This window comes from Rhinopithecus bieti, unplaced genomic scaffold (genome assembly GCF_001698545.2).
Source record: "Rhinopithecus bieti isolate Rb0 unplaced genomic scaffold, ASM169854v2 scaffold_15133, whole genome shotgun sequence".
Taxonomy (NCBI): Eukaryota; Metazoa; Chordata; class Mammalia; order Primates; family Cercopithecidae; genus Rhinopithecus; species Rhinopithecus bieti.
Window position 1 is genome coordinate 2,370,081 of NW_016808815.1, and position 22,136 is coordinate 2,392,216.

At 37.0% G+C, this 22,136-nt stretch overlaps 1 protein-coding gene across 5 annotated transcripts in view; it reads left to right on the top strand.

Moving 5' to 3' along the window:
• MYBPC1 (myosin binding protein C1) overlaps positions 1-22,136 on the top strand; it is a 106,159-nt gene that overhangs the window by 67,724 nt on the left and 16,299 nt on the right. For all 5 annotated transcript variants that reach the window (XM_017887276.1, XM_017887274.1, XM_017887273.1 and 2 more), the window contains 5 exons: positions 11,456-11,615; positions 12,946-13,050; positions 14,348-14,536; positions 15,418-15,552; positions 19,692-19,859. In XM_017887276.1, coding sequence (XP_017742765.1) covers positions 11,456-11,615; positions 12,946-13,050; positions 14,348-14,536; positions 15,418-15,552; positions 19,692-19,859 — 757 coding nt within the window. The remainder of the gene's footprint in view (positions 1-11,455; positions 11,616-12,945; positions 13,051-14,347; positions 14,537-15,417; positions 15,553-19,691; positions 19,860-22,136) is intronic.

Sequence of the window (22,136 nt, forward strand, 5' to 3'; positions counted from 1 at the left end):
CAGTGACTATGAAATATGATAAACAAATGAAGTGAGCCCTGTAATTGCCTCAAGCTTATTGCCATAAAAGAGCATCCAGGCAGTGGCACAAGAAAGAAAAAGCTGGGCAGAACCCAGTGGACTCCCTAAGTTTAGGACTCCCATTGCGCAAGGAGACCAAGGCAGCTAGAGTTCATAGGATACATACTATGCATACTGGAGGACAGAGCTACACAGAGAGTCCCCCTGAAGCTCGGCAGAGGATCATGCTCAAGTATTCAGCAAAGATCAGTGTACATTTATGAGGAAACTACCCAAGATTCAAGAAAGGAACATCTGAAAGGATTAAAGAGAAGTGGACTGGCACTCACACAAGGCCAATAGTAGTGCCTGTTCCCCCTAGCTAGACGTGAAAACCTCATCATTCACAGTGCATTGAGTAGAGTACTCGGGAAAGCCTTGCCTTGGTTGCAGGAATAATTAACCCTAGACTGAGTACTGTCATGGACCCACCTAATAAGTCATAAAAACAAGCCTAAAAGATTCAATCAATTTCCAAATAATTTAATTGCATTTCAAAACAAAGCTCAAGATTTATATAGGAATACAAAAATATCAAGCACCCAACATGGCAAAATTAGCAATATTCTGCCATCCAGTCAAACATTATGGTAGAGAAATAAGCAGGAAAACACAGCTCAAAATGAGGAGGAAAGTCAGTTACAGCCATCTCAGATCTCATATGTAAATTAGATTTAGCAGTCAAGTATATGAAAACAGTTGTTTTAACTGTATTCCATATGTTCAAAAAGTTAGGTGGAGAAATGTTAAGCTCTTCATTTGAATTAAATACAGAAAATTAAGTGAAAAAAGTGAAATGAAATGGAAAATATAAAAAGATCCAAATCAAATCACCTACAGATGAAAACAATAAAATGTCTCAGATAAAAAAATATGTAGATGGAGTTAATGGCTAATTAGACATTGCAGGTGAATTTGGAGACATAGCAATAGAAATGATCCAAAATGAAACACAAGAGAAAAAGTCCAAAATAATTTAAAGAATCAGTTAGACTTCCAATTTTCATTCTGGCATGTAATCAACTTAGAAGTTGCCACTCTAGCCTAACAACAAGTAAAAAGCTGGACAATCTGAAAAATTAGCAACTCCTCTTAGATATGTCAGAGAGTTGAGGATACAGGGCGAACTGCTGACATGTGAGAGTGGAGTGACACAATGAAGGTGTTCAGAGTGAAAACCCACCAACCTAGAATTCTGTCCCCTCTGAAATTCTCTCTCAAAAGTGAAGGAGAAATAAAGACTTTCTCAGACAAACAAAAAGGAAATTTGTTGCCAATGGATCTGTCTTGCCAAAAATGTTAAAAGATGTTCTTCAGAAAAAAGGAAAATAATATTGGTCAGAAACTCAGATCTACATAAAGAAAGAGTATAAAATAATGAATAAGTGAAGGTAAAATAAACTTTTTCATTTTTCATACTCTCAGTTGATCTAACCAATAACATTTTGTTCAAAATGATAAAAGCAACAATGTATTCCATTAGGTATACTTATATAGTTATATTTATGTATTTTTATATATAAGTGAAATGAATGACAGCGATAATACAAAAAATGGGAGAGAAGAATTAGGGACATTTCATTGTTTTAAAGTACGTGCACTACTTGTGAACCACTGTAGTGTTGTTTGAAAGTGGAGTTGGGTTAATTGTAAATATATATTGTAAACTAGGGAAACCACTTTAAAAAGTTGAAAAAAGAGGAAGTAAAATTAATATGCTAATAAAGGAGAGAAAATGAAATCACACAGAATGCTTAATTAAAACCACAAAAGGCAGAAAAAAATGTAGAAGACAATAATAGGAACAAAGAAGAAGGGCAACCAATAGAAAATAATAATAAATATGACAGATATTGATTCAGCTACACCAATATTTACTTTAAATGTCAATGGTCCAATATACAAATTAAAAGCCCAAGATTGTCAGTATAGCAAAAACATGACCTGAAGATATGCTGACTATAAGAAACCCACTTTAAATATAAAGTTGCATCCCTGAAAGTATAGGGATGGAGAGAGACATACTGTGCTAAGACTAAACAAAAGAAAGTATGAGTAACCATATTAACTTCAGACAAAGCAAACTACAAAGCAAAGAAATTTATCTGGAATAAAAAGGAGCATTCCATAATGATAAATGGGTCAATACTCCAAGAAGGCCTAATAATCCTTAACATGTATGCACCTAACAACAGAGCCTCAAAATATATGAGACAAAAACTGATAGAACAGCAATGAAAAATAGATGCATTCATTATTATAGTTGGAGACTTTGACATCCCTCTATCAGAAATGGGCAGATTCAGCAGACAGAAAGTCAGTAAGGATGTAGCTGAATTCAACAGCACTATCAATCAATTGTGTATAACTAACATCTATAGATTACTTCATCCAATAGCAGCAGATCACCCATTCTTTTCAAGAATACATAGCATATTCACCAAAATAGAACACATTCTAGACCATAAAAACACCTTAACAAATTTTTTAAAATAGAAGTCATGCAATATCTGCTGTCAGGGACAATTTAATTAAACTAAAAATAAATAAATTACAGAAGTGAAACCAAAATCAATAAACAGAAAATAGCTGAAAATCCCTCAAATTCCTGAAGATTAAACAACACACATCAAAGAAGAAATCTTAAAAGAAAATTTAAAATATATTGAATTAAGTGAAAATGAAAATACAACATATCAAAATGTTTAGGTTGCAGCAAAAGCAGTGCTTAAAGGGAAATTAATAGCAATGATTGCATATATTTAAAAATAAGAAAGACTTAAAACCAGTAATAATCAAAGTTTCCATGTTAGAAAACAAGAGAAAGAAGAGTAAATTAAATTCAAAGTAAGCAGATAAAAGACATGACACAAATTAGTGCAGAAATAAATGAAATTGAAAACTCGAAATTAATAGAGAAAATTAACAAAAGCTGGTTCTTTGTAAATATCAGTAAAACGTATAACCCTCTAGCCAGGCTAAGTAGGAAAAGAAGAGTCAAGGCTAATTAACAGAAATGAAAGAGGGACATTACTATAAATCCTATGAACATTAAAAAGATAGTTAAGGAATATTATGAACAACTCTGTGCCCATAAATTTCGCAACCTAGTTGAAATGGACCAACTCCTTGAAAGATACAATTTCTAAAACTCACACAAGAAGAAATAGGCAATCAGACAAGGATTATCTCTATTAAACAAATTGAATCAATAATTAATAACTTACAGAACAGAAAGCAACAGGCCCCAGTGGGTTTGTTAGTAAATTCTACCAAACATTTAAAAAAGAAATTGTGCCTTAATCTCTTTCAGAATATTTCCTAATTCAATCTATGAGGTCAGCTTTATCCTAATACCAAAACCAGAAAATTTCAGACCAATATCTCTCATAAATGTAGATGCAAAAATCCTAATAAAACATTAGCAAATCAAACCCAACAATGTATAAAAAGAATTATACACCAAGACCAAGTGGAACTTAGTCTATGTATACAATGCTGGCTAAAAATTTGAAAATCAGTTAATGTAATCCACCACATCAACAGGCTAAAGGAGAAAAATAACATGATTATGTCAATAGACACAGAAAGAATCTTTTGACAAAATGCATGAAGAAAACTCTTGGCAAAATAAAATAGAGGGAAAGTTCTTCAATTTGAGTTTTAAAAATCTACTGAATAAAACAACAACAACAAAAACCCAACAGCCAAAGTTATACTTAACAGTGAGAAACTTGACGCTTTCCTACCAAGATCAGAAATAAGGCAAGAGGGTCCTCCTCTCACCACTGCTTTTTAACATCATACTGGAAGGCTTAGCTAATGCAATAAAAGAAAAAAAAAAAGGCATACAAATTGAGAAGGAAGAAATAAAATGGTCTTTGTTCACAGATGACATGGTTGTCTGTGTAGAAAATCTAAAAGAATTGATACAAAAACTCCTGAAACTAATAATTTATAGCAAAGTTGCAGGATAATACAATGTTCCCATACAAAAGCCAACTCTTTTCCTTTATACCAGCAATAAACAAGTGGAATATAAATTTAAAAACATATTACCATTTATATTCATACCGCCCAAAATGAAATAATTAGGTATAAATCCAATCGGTACAAAATCTATATGAGGAAAACTGTAAAACTCGGATGAAAGAAATCAAAGAAAAAATAAATAAATGAAGAGATACTCCATATTCATGTATAGGAAGATGCAATATTGTCAAGATGTCCCAGCTTAATCTAGAGATTCAATGCAATTCCAATCAAAATCCAAGTGTGTTATTCTGTGGATATGAACAAACTAATTCTGAATTTTATATACAGAGACAAAACTCCCAGAATAGCCAACTCAATATTGAAGAATAAGAACAAACTCAGAAGAGTGATAATACCCAATTTAATGACTTACTATAAAGCTTCCATAATCAAGACAGCGTGGTATTGACAAAAGAACATAAAAATTGATCAGTGGAACAGAATAGGAAGTCCAGAAATAGACCCACATAAATATAGTTAACTGGTCTTTGACAAAGGAGCAAAGGCAATACAATGAAGCAAAGGTAGTCTTTTCAACAAATAAGGCTGGAACAACTGACAATGAATGCAAACACAGTCTTTATACCCTTCACAAGAATTAACTCAAAGTGGATCATATACCTAAATGTAAAATGTAAAACTATAAAACTCCTGGAACATAACATAGGTGAAAACCTAGATGACCTTGATTATGGTGATGATCCTTTAGATACAACACTAAAGGCACAATTAGTGGAAAATACATTTGATAAGCTGGACTTCATTAAAATTAAAAATATCTGCTCTGCAAAAGACAATGTCAAGAGAATGAGAAGAGAAGCCGTAGACTCGGAGAAGATAGCTACAGAAGACACATCTGATAAAGAATCGTTATAAAAAAAAATACGAAGAACTCTTAAAACTCAACAATAAGAAAATGAACAACCTGATTGAAAAATGGGCAAAGAGCTGAAAAAACACCTCTCGCCGAAGAACATATATAGATGACAAGTAAGCATATGAAAAGATGTTCAATGTCTCATGTTATTAGGGTATTACAAATTAAAACAACAATGTCATTCATGCATTAGAATGGCCAAAATTCAAAACACTGAGAACATAAAATGCTTGGAAGGATGTGGAGCAACAGGAACTCTCATTCATTGCTGATGGGAATGCAAAATGGCACAGTTATTTTGGGAGACAGTTTGACAGTTTATTACAAAACTAAACACACTCTTACCATGAAATTCAGCAATTGTGCTCCTTGATATTTACTCAGATGAGTTGAAAACTTATGCACCCACAAAACCCTGCACACAAGTGTTTATAGCAGCTTTTTTCATAATTGCCAAAACCTAGAAGCAACCAAGATATCCTTCAGTAGGTGAATGAATTCATAAACTACAGTACATCCTGACAATGGAATATTATTCAGCACTAAAAAGCAATAAGCTACTAAGCCAAGAAAGACATGAAGGAGCCTTAAACAGATATTACTACGTGAAAGAAGCCTGTCAGAAAAGGTTACATACTGCCTAATTCCAGCTATAGGACATTCTGGAGAAAGCAAAATTATGGAGGTGGTAAAAAGATGGGTGGTTGCCAGGGCCTGGGAGGAAGACAGGGATGAACAGGGTGAAGCACAGAGAATTTTTAGGGCAGTGAAACTATTCTGTATGATACTGTAATTGTGCATACATGTCATACATTTGTCAAAACCCATAGAATGTGCAATGCCAAAAGTGAACTCTAATGGAAACTGTGAAATTTGGGTGATGATAATGTGTCAACATGGATTCATCAATTGTAACAAATGTACCACCATGGTGCAGGATGTTAATAGTCGGAGAGGTTGTGCATGTGTGGGGACATGTGATAGATGGAAACTCTCTATACTTTCCACTCAATTTTGTTGTGAATCTAAAATTGCTCTAAAAACTTAAGTTTTTTAATGAAAACAAAAGAAAATTGGAGAAGGAGTATTTCCTCCTCTTCCATTTTCTGGAAACAAAAAAAAGAGTATCATTGAGCTATGGAGAACTTTAAGGGGTCAAATGTATGTCCCCAAAGACAGGACAGAACTGGAGTTCCCCAAGGAGAAGGAAAAAAAATATTTAATTAACGATGGCCACAAAGTTTCCAAATTTGGTAAAAGCTATGAACTTACAGATGCAAGAAGCTCAATAAACCCTAAGTACAAGAAGCATTAAGAAAACTACACCAAGATCCATCACAATCAAGCTGCTTAAAACCAGTGATGAAGAAAAATATTAAAAGCAGATAGAGAAAAATGTCATATTAAGTAAAGAGAAACAAAGGCAAGGATGGCAGCATATTTCTCTGGAAGCATGGCCAGTGAGAAAACAGGAGCAACATCTTTAAAGAACTGAAAAACAAAAAACAAAAAACTGTCAACCTAGGACTCAGTAGAAATGAATTTAAGAAATGAAGGCAAAGTAAAATTATTTTCACATATACAAGAATTGAGAGAATTCATCACCAGCTGAACTGCACTACAAGAAATGTTAGAGGGAATCCTTGAAGTTAGAAAGGGAAGTGATACCAGCTGGAAATATTTTCACAAAAGAACAAAGAGCACCAGAAATAGTAACTACATGGATAAACGTGGAAGATTTTTTCTTAATATTTAAATATTTTAAAAGAAAATTGTTTAAACAAAATTATGACAATGCATTATAGGGTTTATAACATAAGTATGCATGAAATTTATAACAACAAATATACAAGTTCAGTAGGGAAGAAATAGAAGTAAGAATTAGTAAAGGTAAAAAGGGAACTGTACTACTATAAATTTCTTCTACAGATACATCTTGGCTTATGATGGAGTTGCACCAGATAAACCCATAGTAAGTTGAAAATATCATAAGTTGAAAAAGCAGCTGGGCACAGTGGCTCACTTCTGTAATCCCAGCACCTTGGGAGGCAGAAGTGGGCAGATCACCTGAGGCCAGGAGTTCAAGACCAGCCTGACCAACATGGTGAAACCCCGTCTCTACCAAAAATACAAAAAATTAGCCAGGTGTGGTGGTGCACACCTGTAGTCCCAGCTACTTGGGAGGCTGAAGTGGGAGAATTCTTGAACCCTGGAGGCAGAGGTTACAGTGAGCCACTGCAGCCTAAGTGACAGAGCAAGGCCTTGTCTCAAAAAGAAAAAAAGGCATTTAATACACCTAACTTACTGAACATCATAGCTTAGCCTAGCCCACCTAAACATGCTCAGAACACTTACATTAGCCTACGATGGACAAATCATCTAGCAACACAGTACACTATGGAGATCAGTTGTTCACCGTCATGGCTATATGGCTAACTGGGAGCTGAGGCTCGCTGCTGCCACCCACTATCACGAGAGAGTATCATACTGCATATTGCTAGCCTGGGAAAAGAACAACATTCAGAATTCAAAGTATGATTTCTGCTGAATGCATATTGCTTTCATACCATCATAAAGTTGAAAAATTGTATGTTAAAACCATTGTAAGTCAGGGACTGTTTGTAATGTACATGAAGTGTCATATCACTTGAAGGTAGGTTGTGAAAAGTTAAAGAGGTTTGCAATAAACCCTAAAGAAGCCACTAAAATAATAAAACAAAGAGTTATGGCTAATAAATCAACAAAGGAAATAAAATGGAATCATAAAAATATTTAACCCAAAAGAAGGCAGAAAAAGAGGCACAAAGAACAGATGGGACAAGCTGCAAATAAATGGCAAGAAGATTGAATTGCAAGGAGAAATCGAGGAATTTAAGATTTCAATACTCTTCTCTCAATAGTTAATAGAACAAGAAGACAGAAAATCAGTAAGGTTTAGAAGACTGGAACAATACCAGCAGCCATTTTGAACTGATCGTCATTTAAAGAACTCTCCACTACACAAAGCAAAATGAGTATTATTTTAAACCGCACATGGAACATTTAGCAAGATAGACCATAATCTGGACCATAAATAATTCTCAATAAATATTAAAGGATTCAAGTCATGCAAGGTATGTTTTCTGACTGCAATGGAATTAATTAGAAATCAATAATAGATATCTGGAAAAATTCCCAAATATTTGGAACCTAAACAACACATGTCTAAATAATTCATGGATCAAAGACACCATATGGTAAATTAGAAAATATTTATGACAGGGTGCGGTGGCTCACACCTGTAGTCCCAGCACTTTGGGAGGCCAAGGCAGGCAGATCACTTGAGGTCAGGAGTTCAAGACCAGCATGGCCAACATGGTGAAACCCTGTCTCTACTAAAAATACAAACAAATTAGCCGGGCATTGTGGCATGTGCCTGTAATGCCAGCTACTCAGGAGGCTGAAGCAGGAGAATTGCTTGAACCCAGGAGGCGGAGGTTGCAGTGAGCCGAGATCATATCACTGCACTCTAGCCTGGGCAATAGAGCAAGACTCCATCTCAAAAACAAAAAAGAAAATATTTATGAACACATCACATATTAGACTTGCAGAATACTACTAAATCAGTATTGAATTTCCCTATAACAATTAAAGAAAGGAAATTTGTAATTAAAAGCATTTCGCAAAAAAAGTTCAGGTCTAGATGACTTCACTAGACAGTTCTAACAAACATTTAGCAAGAAACAATACCAAATTCTACAAAAACTCTTCCCCAAAATTGAAGAAGAGCGAATAAGAATATTTACCAACTCGTTCTTTAAGGCCAGTATTACCCTTATAGTAAAATCAGACAAAGACATTCCAGGAAGAGGAAACTACAAACCATTATCATTCATGAACATGGATTTTAAAGTTCTAAACAAAATTTAGCAAATCAAATCCAACAATATATAAAAATAATAATATGTAATATATCATAACAAAGTAGGGTTTATCTCAGGAATCCAAAAGTTGGTTTAATATTTAAAAATCAATATAAGTCATGATATGAACAAGTAGAAAAAAATACAGCCCTCTCAGTAGACACAGCAAAAACATTTGGCAAAATCCAGGATCCATTCCTAATATAAATCTCTCAACAAACCAGGAAGTAAAAAGACCCTCCTCAACATGATAAAAGACACCCACAAAAATTTTACGACTATTATCCTACTTAACAATGCAAAAGTGAATGCTTTTCCTCTAAAATCAGAAAGAAGAGAGATATGCCCACTCTCACTACTTCTATTCACCATCATACTTGAGCTTCTAGCCAGAGCAACCAGACAAGAAAAAGAAATAAAAGACATCCATATTAGAAAGGAAGAAGTAAAACTGTCTTTATTTGCAGATGACATGGTTACCAATGTAAAAAATTCAATGTAATCAACAACAATAAAAAAACTACCAGAACAAGTGTTCATAATAGCATTATTTGTAATATCCAAAAGCTGAAAACAACTCAAATGTCCATCAACAGGTGAATCAATAAACAAATTTTAATATATTCATACAATGGACTACTTTTATTCATACAATAAATACTATAGTCATACAATAAAAGAAATACTGATACATACAAAACATGGATGAATCTTAAAACAATTATGCTAAGTGAAAGAAAGTATACTAAAAAAGTATTTTAATGAGTTTTTTTAAAAAAAAAAACACTTTAAAAATGACAATTCCAAGTTCTGACAAGGATATGGAACAATGAAATGTACATACATCACTTTTCCAGATTGAATGTACCAGCAAAATGGTACATCCTCTTTGGCAAATCGTTTGGTGGTTTTTTATAAAGTAAATGTATTCTTACTATACAATTCTATGATGCTATGTCTAGTCATTCACCCAAGAAAAATGAAGACATGTCCACACAAAAACCTGTATATGAATGTTTTCAGTAGCTTTGTTCATAATTGTCAAAACCCAGAAACAACCCAAAAGTCCAATTGTACAAATACACACTTGGTACATACATGAACTAACTACACATGGAATATACAATGGAATACTACTCAGCAATAAAAAGGAATGTACTAGTTATACATGCAGCAGCAAGGAAGGATCTAAAAAGTATCATGCTAAGAAAAAAGCCAGAGGCAAAAGGCTACATACTGTTGGATTCCAGTTATATGGCATTTGGGAAAAAGGAAAACGAAGGACAGATATTAGACCAGTGGTTCCAGTGGTTCCAGGGTGTAGGGTGTAGTTTAATTGCCAAGGAGCTTGGAGCCACGTTGAAGGTGATGGAAATGGTTTATATCTTGACTGTGGTGGTAACACAAATTTGTCAAAATTCATAGAACTATATTTCTAAAAAGTGTGAATTTTGCTCTATGTAAATTATAGTGTACAAGAAAACCAACAAAACAAAATATAGAAAACTGAAGATGATAGTGTAACATGACCCAATATAAACTTTTTTTCTCACATTAAAAAGAAAGGAGATGGATTAGCTTTGGGAGTGAGAAAATAAAAAATAAAACAAATGAGAACATCTATTATAATCTTACATTAGAATTTGGCTGATATGAGGGAATTTTGTTCTATTACAAAATAGAAGAATTAGAGAATTATTTCAGATATTCTTGCTGTGATCACAATCTTAGGTTGTTGAAGACTTATGAGTCCTAATACAGACACAAAAGAGTAGAGAGTTTACCTAGTAGTTAGTGACAAATAACCAGATTCTAAATTACTTTGACCTTCTCTCCTTTTCCTCTTTGTATATTGGCTGTTTATTGTCTTATAGAAGATACAACCTGGGAATCAGAAAATGTAATCCTTTTAAATTTCAGGTTTAAGAAAGAAGAAAAAAAAAGTGAAAAATAGAAGAGGAAGAAAATAAAAGAAAGAAAATATAATAGGAGGTTCAACCTCACTCTGTCTTTACTTTGGGAATTGGATGTTTACTCTTTTTTATTTTTGCTAGAAGAAGAAAGTGGAAAATTGGCCTTGCAGCCTTCTTCAATCCTTTTCAGTATTTTAAAATTTTCCAAACATCTAAGAAAGTGAACAAATCATTATTTAGTTGCTGATAGGAGTTTGAGGGTTTCTAATTTCATAGACAGGGCCTCCTCTCCTAGAATGACATTTCTGCGCTTGTATTTTTAGCCCTCCAATTTTCTCTTGGGAAAGTTGGTGGCTAGTGGGCTTTGGGATCAAATCCCAATTCTGCTACTTCCTACCTGTGTGACCTTGAGCAAGATAAGTCTCAGTTTCTTTATGTGTAAGATGGTATAATAATACCTTGTCATTAGAGTTGGGGAAGAATTAAACTGAGAAAATATATAATAGGCATGAACAGTACATAGTTACACTATATAGTCTGCCAAATACACTATATAATCTATACACTCTACACTGTATAGTCTGCTGAATTCCTCAATTTATAAGACACTCCGAAGTAGCCCTTTTTTATGTGTAAATCATGCCACATTTTGTTTCTCTCCTTCTTAGGCTATTATGGAAGGCAGTGGCCGGATAAGGGCAGAATCTTACCCTGATAGCAGCACTCTGGTCATTGATGTAGCTGAAAGAGATGACTCTGGTGTTTACCACATCAATCTGAAAAACGAAGCTGGAGAGGCACATGCAGCCATCAAGATTAAAGTTGTGGGTAAGTCCTCCAGGTAAACACACTTCTAGAATCAAGCTGACATGTCAAGATTCAGAGTAGACTTTCCTTCTTTGTCCTTCCCTGCCATTTCCTTCCTTTGTCTTTCCTTTGTCTTCTTTTTTTTCTTGCCTAGAGGACTTATCATTGGAGGAAGAATAGCTAAGGTCAGCCATTTGGGGTTGCTGGTCATTAGCTCTCCAGTCATATTCCCTTTTGGTGCCCTTTAAACATCACTGAAACACAATTGCTAAATAACTTCCCACATCACAGTCATTACAGAGGGATAAGATCTGCCTTGGTCCTTAGACAACTATCTAAGTGCATTTTTCCTAAGCCCAAAACTGAGTAAAATGAGTCTAGCAGATTACTACTGTTCCAAGGTCTGATACTCTCCTCTTCTCACTTTAGTTTCTCCTTAAATGACATATTTCAAATTGACCAAAAACTAAGGTCATTTTTATCAGACACCAAACTATATTTACAAGATATTGTGACTTGCCATTTCTGACTTGGATTTCTACCAGCCAACATCTTGAGTCTTGTAAAACTCCTTGATTCAATTCTGCTGGAAGTTCACTTTGTAGTTAAAAACAACAACTACAACAACCACAACAACCATATTCAACATTTAGACAATAATTTCTTGGTTAACATTTTTCAAGGTAAGGAATGAGAGTTTTGGGTTTCACATGGGGCTTATTCTGTAATGCTGGGACACTAGTTTAAGGGATTTGGAGACATCATTATTTTTATTTGGAGCGAGGGGTGGGCTTATCTTCCCTTATCCCATATTGAGCACACATTTTTGCCCAAATTAGTTACTAACTTGTATTAGTCTGTTTTCACGTTGCTGATAAAGGCCTACTAGAGACTGGGTAATTTATAAAGAAAAAGAGGTCTAATGGACTTACAGTTCCTTGTAGCAGGGGAAGCCTCACAATCATGGTGGAAGGTGAAAGCCATGTCTTACATGGCAGCAGACAAGAGAGAGAGAGTGAGAACCAAGCCAAAGGGGTTTCCCCTTATAAAACCAGCAGATCCCTTGAGACTTACTACCATGAGAACAGTATGTAGGAAACTGCCCCCATGATTCAATTCTCTCCCTCCAGGTCCCTCCCACAACATGTGGGAATTATGGAAGCTACAATTCAAGATGAGATATGGATGGGGACATGGCCAAACCATATCATAAGCATAATTCAATAAACATGGAAAAGTCTCAGAAATAACAGTTTCTGTGATTATCACCAAGAAACGTATTTTCCTATTAACTTTTTTTTTCTACTCCCTCTTCCTTATTTTACTTTATCCTATTTTTTGTCTGCCACAGACCTCCCTGATCCTCCAGTGGCACCGACTGTGACAGAGGTGGGAGATGACTGGTGTATCATGAACTGGGAGCCTCCTGCCTACGATGGAGGGTCTCCAATCCTAGGTAACTGCCCGTTGGTTAGTCTGTGTAACTGCCAGTACAGTTGTGTCCTCTTTACGCATCTTAGTACACAGCATATTTTAAAATATTGCATTTAGAAGAAAACCTATTTTACTGTAGCTTTATGTATTCAAAATGAAATATATATGTTGAGATGCTCTGTAATTACTCAAGATTTAAATAACTCTGATGAATATCATCTGATTGCCGGTTTTCTTTTTTGTTTGACATTTATACACACTAATTTTGAGGCAACTATAAGGCTAACTTCCACTATCCTAGCCAGTGAATGTCTGATTCTACATGATTTTGTCTATGAAGAAATTTCTTTTAGAATTAAATAATTAGGCTGAGCGTGGTGGCTCATACCTGTAATCCCAGCACTTTGGGAGGCCTAGGCGGGTGGATCACTTGAAGCCAGGAATTCAAGACCAATCTGGCCAACATGGTAAAACCCTACCTCTATTAAAAATACAAAAATTAGCTGGGCATGGTGGTGCACGCCTGTGGTCCCAGCTACTCGCTACTCTGGAGGCTGAGGTGGGAGGATCACTTGAGCCCCGGGGCGTGAAGGTTGCAGTGAGCCAAGATCACACCACTGCACTCCAGCCTGGGCAACAGGGTGACGCTCTGTCAAAAAAAAAAAAAAAGAAAGCAAGAAAGAAAGAAAGAAAGGAGAGAAAGAAAGAGAGAGAGAGGAAGGAAGGAAGGAAGGAAGGAAGGAAAGAAAGAAAGGAAAGAAAGAAAGGAAAGAAAAAGAAAGAAAGAAAGAAAAAAAGAGAAAGAAAGGAAAGAAGAAAGAAAGAAAAAGAGGAAAGAAAGAGAAAGAAAGAAAGAAAGAGAAAGAAAGAAAAGAAAGAAAGAAAAAAGATGTAAATGCTTAGAAACATTTGCTTCCCCTATGCCATGAGAATTTTTTCTCTTTGCTAACAATGAGACTCATGAAACTGGTCATTTCCCCTTTCTTATCTTCCTTGCTGGGACTCAGAGTCAACTACATTGGCTCTGATTATATTGTTCACTTACAGTGACTAAGTCGCTATGGCTGACTTATCTGTGATCCATTTTTCTTTTCTTTGTAGTACAATTTTAATTTCTTAGTCCCATTATTTTCATCTATATTTTATATTAATATTTATATTCTCTTGGAATAAGGTAGGTTAAAAATATTTACATACATGTATGACTATTTCACATAGATTGATGACAAAATGCAAAATTTTAAGGACTTCTAATATCTGACAAAGTTTATTTTCAGAGACCAAGGAAAAACCTGAGTTTTCATTTTGCATACCGGCAGGATATTTTATTGAGAGGAAGAAGAAACAAAGCTCCAGGTGGATGAGGCTGAATTTTGATCTCTGCAAAGAAACAACTTTTGAGCCCAAGAAGATGATTGAAGGTGTGGCCTATGAGGTCCGCATCTTTGCAGTCAATGCCATTGGCATCTCCAAGCCCAGTATGCCCTCCAGGCCTTTTGTTCCTTTGGGTAAGTCAAGACAGATGAGTCTTTGTCATGAGCATCATTGCCCCAGAGTATGACTGCTTTCTCTCTGATCCCTAGCTGAACAGGCCTGGATGCTTCTTAGAGTGGTAGGTGGCAGGAGCTTGAAACAGTTAGGGACAATTTTATGTGTCTAAGAAATTAAAAAGTAGGTTAAGTTGAATAGCTTCATAACATAGGCCCTGAAATTCATTACCATAATTCCATTGCCAACTGTGGGTGGCTCTGGTTGTCATTCCCCACTGAAAGCATGTTGCTGAGTCCATGGACATATGACTACTCTCCATTTGCCCTTCTGAAGGTATTAGCCTATTAATATAACCCAGCTTATTGTAAACAACTACCACTGAAACAAATTGAGGTCAGTTCAACAGGCTACACTTGGAAACTGGTTTCTTTGCTTTACGGTCACACCTTAAATGTTATCTATTAAATCAAAAAAGTTAGTTCAGTGAAGGCAAAAAAAAAAAAAAAGACATCTCCATTATTTTATGGCAATGAGGTAGTTTTTTCAATGGAAAGAAAATGTAATACAAGAGTTTGCACTTAGAAATTAGAGAGCATTGGGAAAATTACTCTAGATCATTAGATCCCAAACCTTGCCTTCTTCAACTTCCTTGGGCCTCCCAGCTTCCCACACCAGCCTCTCAATTTGGAAAAAACACATGACAGCATTTCCAAAATTCTCACGTTGATTAGATCTTTGCCTGGCACACAACCATGCTCAAGGTGTCTTAATTGAATTTCATTAAGATGTAGGGCTTTTGTGTCTATTTTTATTTGTGTCCCCATTGATTTTATCACAGTTCCTGCACTATAGCTGTGTAGTAAATACTTTATTCTTTTCTGTCTCTTTTATCTTTAAGCTGTAACAAGCCCTCCTACTCTTCTGGCTGTGGACTCTGTCACTGACACGACTGTCACGATGAAGTGGCGTCCCCCAGACCAGATTGGTGCAGCAGGTTTAGATGGCTATGTGCTAGAGTATTGCTTTGAAGGATGTAAGTACAACCAGTAGATAAAACGAATACTGTCATCAATAGGTGAGATATGTCCCTTCCCTTTCTTTTGTCTCTCTTCGTTGAGAATGCATCACCTTCCTACGAAAATAAGATCAAGCCAAATGTCATCCTTCTGAGATGTATACAAACTAAGCCCTTTTTTAGTACTTGGTGCTTATAAATTGATATCTCAAAAGTACCTTGACTAGGCTGCCAGATTGGACACCATAATTGAACTAAGACATGGCAGGAAGAGATTGTAACAAAACTTTGGGGACTTCCACTTCTTAAACTGGTGGAATTGAATTGCACCACAGCAATATAAAAGTCTAGTTATGATGAAGCCAGTCGGAAATTCTAAAACCTATACTGAGCCGAAGGTAACTATCAAAAGAGTGGCCTATTTTGGGTAATAAAGGGAGACTACGTATTTGTCTAGTGATCATCACCTGCCTTCATCTAAAAATAAGATGAATTAAGAACCAGTCTTAGTTTTAAAGGAAGCAGCGTTAAATCCTTGAACGTATAAGAAAGAAGTTCAATATGTAGCAGTAACTTATCTCAGGAGTTGGGGATATAAAAATGTAATCAGTTTAATTTAGGAGGGGAAGAGAAACAAGGCCATAAATTTTTAAAATCACTGATAGAAATAATAGCAAAAGAAAAAATGACGGAAGAAAGTATGGGCCAGAATTACCTGAAAACCAAAAGAATGTGAAACTTACCAAAGTCCTGTTGTGTTTCTTGGTTTCTTATTTGCCATAACTAGAAAGAGATGACATTTGAAAATGGCTCTGGACTTGGTCTCCATTCTAGATGATGGTAGGTAAAGAATCACCCAGGAAACTTGTTCAAATTCCACAAACAATAGCCCAAGACTTCACCTCCAAGAAAACTCTTTGGACACCAAACTTTAACATAGATCCTCCAAATGAAGGAAGGAGGTTACGAAGCACATTCGGGAAATCAGGAATGTGAACACAAGTGCACCTCCCCTGGAGGAAACTCGCTATGGAGAAGAAACTTCCTATGAAGAGAAAACTCCTGAAAAAGAAATCCCAGGTGCCTGGATTGGGACACCTGTGGAAATGCTCACCTCTGTTCTGGAGGGAAGAAGAGGAGAGGGACAATGAAGTATCCTGATACCCCTCAATCCCTCTTGCGCCTACTCCACACACAGAGTCCTATGATTGGTTTCTCCAGGATTTAAAAGGCCACTAACCAAAAGCAGTGGAAACGTTGTCAGAAACTTCCCAGGGTTAACCCAGCAAGGGAAGGGGGTAGTGTCACTAATGCAACAAGTAAATTCTTGAGCACTTCAGTTTATTCCTCTTCCATCCCCCCGCCCCCATTTAAAAAAGTCATGAGCACTCCATTCTGTTTTTTATATTATCCAGCCAGCAGAATATCCCAATCTTATGTGTGATGTGGCCTTTGAGCATAAACCTTTTGTGTATGTATGAATCGAGCAAATTCTTTACTCTTTTCTTTCTGATAGGTTTAAAAAGTAAGAAGATACAGCAAAATGATAGATGGCTGTCATTTTGATGTTGCCCACCTTAGATAAAATACAACGAAGTGTATTTTACATAATTTTGCGTGTGGTCTGTGTAGATACATATGTATACCCATGAATACATATGTATATGTACACAGTCATTATGTATATATTTTGCTGAGTAATGTTTTGGAATTAGCTTTCTATGGGAGTTCTTTCACAATGTGTATCTCTTTCTCCTTGCAGTCTTTTCTTATTTTCTTTATGTGGCTGCCGACTCTTCATTCTCTTTTAATGGCTATTGTCCTCCAGACTAATTTTCTATAGTGTTTAATGCTTTTAGAGACGTCAGGTTCTATTCTGTAAGAGAATTCTGTTTTATAAGATCGTGTGTTGTTTTGGACTCTGCCTTTCTCTCGTTTTTGTTTTGTTATTATTTTTTTAATGCCTGCAACATTTTACTCTTCTTTGTTTTCTTTCTGCACTCGAGTTTGTTCTTTCCTTTCTTAGAAATTCTCCTCACGTGTTAAATAACTTACAAATTCCTTGCCCAACCCCTGGGATGCCATCTTCTTTGTCTGTGTTTCCCCAATTAAAGTGGTTCCAATATGAAGAGATGGACTACTTTTGTTCCCCCTCTGGTCTTGTTTTGTCCTGTTTTCTCTTGAAATTGTCTCTTTTACTAGTTCTTCACTCTTCTGTACATGTTTTCTGAGTCTCTTATTTTCACTTTCTCATCCACTGTCTCTTGACTCTGAAAATACCAACCCAGAAGCTCCCAAGCAGACAATTTGTGTAAAGATGTGTCTCTTTTTCAAAGACATAAGGAATTTTTATTCTCCACATGCCTTCCTAGCTGCCAGGATATTCTAGCCGCCTGCCCCTTCTCTTTGATAATCCTGGTAGGGTTAGAACAAGAGAGAGGCAAAGGTTCCAATGGACAGCCAGTCCAGTCCCCGATGCCCCCACTCCTCTCCTGATCCCGAGAAAGTCATCATCTCAAACCACTGGGGTATGCCCAAGACCACCCTGTGAGTCACCCATGTGGGATGCAGGGACCTGGGCAGGCTCAATTTGTTTTCTTGACAGAGTTCATTGTCATGGGAACATGACAATGTTCCCTCCTTAGCTGCTGGGGCAGCCTCCAATTCTATTCAGAACTTGGGCCCTGGTAAAACAGGGCTGGCCTTATCCCAAGGGCCTGCACTCCCAGTCTTGAATGAGGGAGCCCCACTGTGGGAGCACCGTGTTTCCTGGGGACCCAAGAGAATCCTCCCCTGCTGGGGTGGCAGAGACAGAAACAAGGATAGACTGTCTCACTGTGCGCTGCTCCTCTGTGGATTCCAGGACCTGCTCCTCTGTTTTCTTCAGGGTCTTGCTTTGTTCTTCTCTATCTCTTCTTCCCACTGCTGGAGGTGTCCCAGCCTCCTTTCTCCTCTTCTCTTTTCTTTTCTCTCCTCTTCTCTGTGGCAGGTGCCTCAGGACAGAAGCCACAGTCTGCACAGAGCAGGCTGTGCTCTCCTGAGGAACCCCCCTAACACCGTTTGGTCTCTTCCGTCACTGCTCTGAGGACAAATCTCTTTGCGCACTTTGCACACTTTACTAACAGAGAATGCTGACTGCTGATACGATATTCTTCTGGTGTGAAAGTGGGTGTCTTTAATTAATTTTAATGACGGATTCTCAAAGGTACATCAGCAAAACAGTCTGATGAAAATGGGGAGGCTGCGTATGATCTGCCAGGTAAAGTATTCCGTGAAGCTCTCAAATTTTCTTACTATATTATAATGTTTCTGGGAATATCGAATGACCAAGCATGAAGTATACTCACCACACACACACACACACACACAGATCCTTAGAGTTGGGGGAGAGGGAGCAGTGAGTTACTAATGTGGGGTCAAAGTCTTCTTTCTTCCTATGGGCAAAATGCATACTAACTTTTAGATGCTGAAACATTTGTAAGGCCTGAATGCGGGGTTAAAATTCTCTTGTACACAAGCTGCCAAAAACTTTTTAAAATTAGATTTTGGTCGCAAGGTTAGAATTTTACCAACTCCTTATGAGGTATCAGCCCATGAACTGTGTTTTCTCTTTGTGATATAAGCTTTTTCTCTTCATCAATGTGAATAAATATGATCAGGTTCTCTATACCCATGTTAGTGTCTTACAACAGTAAATCAACCAAGATAAAAATGTATGATATGACTATAAAGGTCAATGTCTCTCATTCATAAAGATAGCCTTTTCCTGTTTTTCTGAACTTTAATGTGTATAGATGGCTAGCAATCATGATTGCATGAATCATTATAAAATCAAATTGGAATAAAACTGTTACAAAATTCTTGTGGACAGTTACTATTATTCAGGATACCTTCGTGCTGAATAAGAGGTTTTTCAGAAACAGCAGAAGCTTATAGTTTATTTTTCCTATTATTTATGTTAGCTATTTTAGGCTGTTTTTTATTTAACATGAAAAACGTCCACCCCTGTAGTCGGAGTCCAGACCAAAGTCATAATCTCTCTAAATGATTTATTATTATGAGTAAAATACTAATTTGGAGTTGACTGTAATGGTTAAGATGATTTTTTTCACTAAACAGCATTCCTCCTTCTTTTCCTCTTCTTTTATGGACTTCAGCTGACAACTGGTTACCTGCAAACAAAGATCTGATCGACAAGACGAAGTTCACCATCACAGATCTGCCGACAGATTCAAAGATCTTTGTGCGTGTGAAGGCTGTTAATGCAGCTGGTGCCAGCGAGCCCAAGTACTATTCTCAGCCCATTCTAGTGAAGGAAATTATAGGTAGGTGACAAGGCTTTCAAAATTTAGATTCCATTTTACATTGTTCGCTTTTTTTTTTTCTTCAAACTGACTTTCTTTCTCAAAACCTATTTTGTTGTTACTCCTTTGATATTTTGTTAATGCTTCCTAGGAGTTAGAACTTAACAAAACAGCTCTCTTCTGGCAATATGGGAGATCACCTTCAGGTTTATCTTGGTACTCTGAGGACCAGTTAGTTAACCTCTACTGGTTCCAGGAGCCAACTCTGGCTGGGCTGCCTATTCACAGTGGAGGGAGAGTATGTTAATGCAACCATGCAAACAATCCCTGCAGCAACCGTGTGCCTCCAATGAATCTGCAGGGTCAGAACCGTTTTCATAATATTATGAATATATTATTTGTACCTTTCAATGTTTTGACATCTGCACTGATAGTATAAAAATGAAGATAAGTAAAACTATTCATACCTTAGTATGAAATCAGGTCACTGCCACGGAGTAATACTAGCCAACCTTGCCTTCCTCACCACCATGCATTCAACAGTTGAAATAAAAGGACCAGTTTTGCCTTAGAGTCTTTTATTTTTTTCTTCTTTTTTATTGAGATGGAATTTTGCTCTTGTTGCCCAGGCTGGAGTGCAATGGCACAATCTTGGCCACTGCAACCTCTGCCTCCTGGGTTCAAGCAATTCTCGTCCCTCAGCCTCCCAAGTAACTGGGATTATAGGCATGCACCACCATGCCTGGCTAATTTTTTTGGTGTTTTTTAGTAGAGACAGGGTTTCCCTATGTTGGTCAGGCTGGTCTCGAACTCCTGACCTCAAGTGATCCACCTGCCTCAGCCTCCCAAAGTGCTGGGATTACAGGCATGAGCCACCATGCCTGGCCCTTAGAGTGTTCTTAATGAAGCATAAAAATAATTAATTTTGGCTGAGCAGGATGGCTCATGCCTGTAATTCCAGTATTTTGGGAGGCTGAGGCAGGTGGATCACTTAAGCCCAAGAGTTTGAGACCAGCCTGGGGAACATGGCAAAACCACATCTCCACTAAAAATACAAAAATTAGCTGGGTATGGTGGCACACGCCTGTGGTCCCAGCTACTCAGGAGGCTGAGGTGGGAGAATCACTTGAACCCAGGAGGCGGAGGCTGCAGTGAGCCAAAACCACGCCACTGTACTTCAGCCTGGGTGACAGAGCAAGACCTTGTCTCGAACAAAACAAAACAAGAATAAGACTAATAGCTTTCATCAAATCTTGGCTCTTGAGTATGTTTTTTTTCTAGACTTGTGTGACAATGAAATGCAAAGTATGTCTGAACACTTAGGCTGCACACTGCACTACAATGGTTTACCCCAGGAAAAGCACCGTACAACTGAGTTGGAGGATGAATAGGTGACTTTTTTTGCATAGAAGCTCCACTTTTACTTGAGGAAATAAGTAAGAAGAACTGCTTCATCCCTGTGAGCCTGTGAGCCTTTGACTCTCTGCTCCTGATGGATTTGCAGCGACATGCTTTAGTATCTTCATGATGTTTAATTAATGAATATTAATACACAGTGGGCCAGGGTTGCCTATTATGTACTCCGCCATAGTCACACAAGGAGAAAGTTACTGTTAAACTCCAACAGAGTCACCTAAATAGCAAGTGCTGGGTGCTAACATTTTGTTTTTGTTTTTTTCTGGTAAGGAAGAATGGACAGTCTTCCCAGCTAATGTGGTGCCTATGGATGTTTTGTGGAATGTTCCCTGGCAAATATACTCACTGTTAGAAACTATGAATAACCGGCCAGATGCAGTGGCTCATGCCTGTAATCCCAGCACTTTGGGAGACTAAGGCGGGTGGATCACCAGAGGTCACAAGTTTGAGACCAGCCTGGCCAACATGGCAAAATCCCATCTCTACTAAAAATACAAAAATTAGCCAGGTGTGGTGGCATGTGCCTGTAGTCTCAGCTACACAGGAGACTGAGACATGAGAATCGCTTGAACCCAGGAGGCAGAGGTTGCGGTGAGCAATGCCACTGCACTCCAGCCTGGGTGACAGAGAGAGACTCTGTCTGAAAAAAAAAAGAAGAAAGGAAGGAAGGAAGGAAAGAAAGAAGGAAAGAAGGAAAGAAAGAAAAAGAAAGAGAGAAAGAGAGAGAGAGAGAGAGAGGAAAGAAAGAAAGAAAGAAAGAAAGAAAGAAAGAAAGAAAGAAAGAAAGAAAGAAAGAAAGAAAGAAAGAAAGAAAGAAAGAAAGAAAGAAAGAAAGAAAGAAAGAAAGAAAGAAAGAAAGGAAGGAAGAAAGGAAGGAAGGAA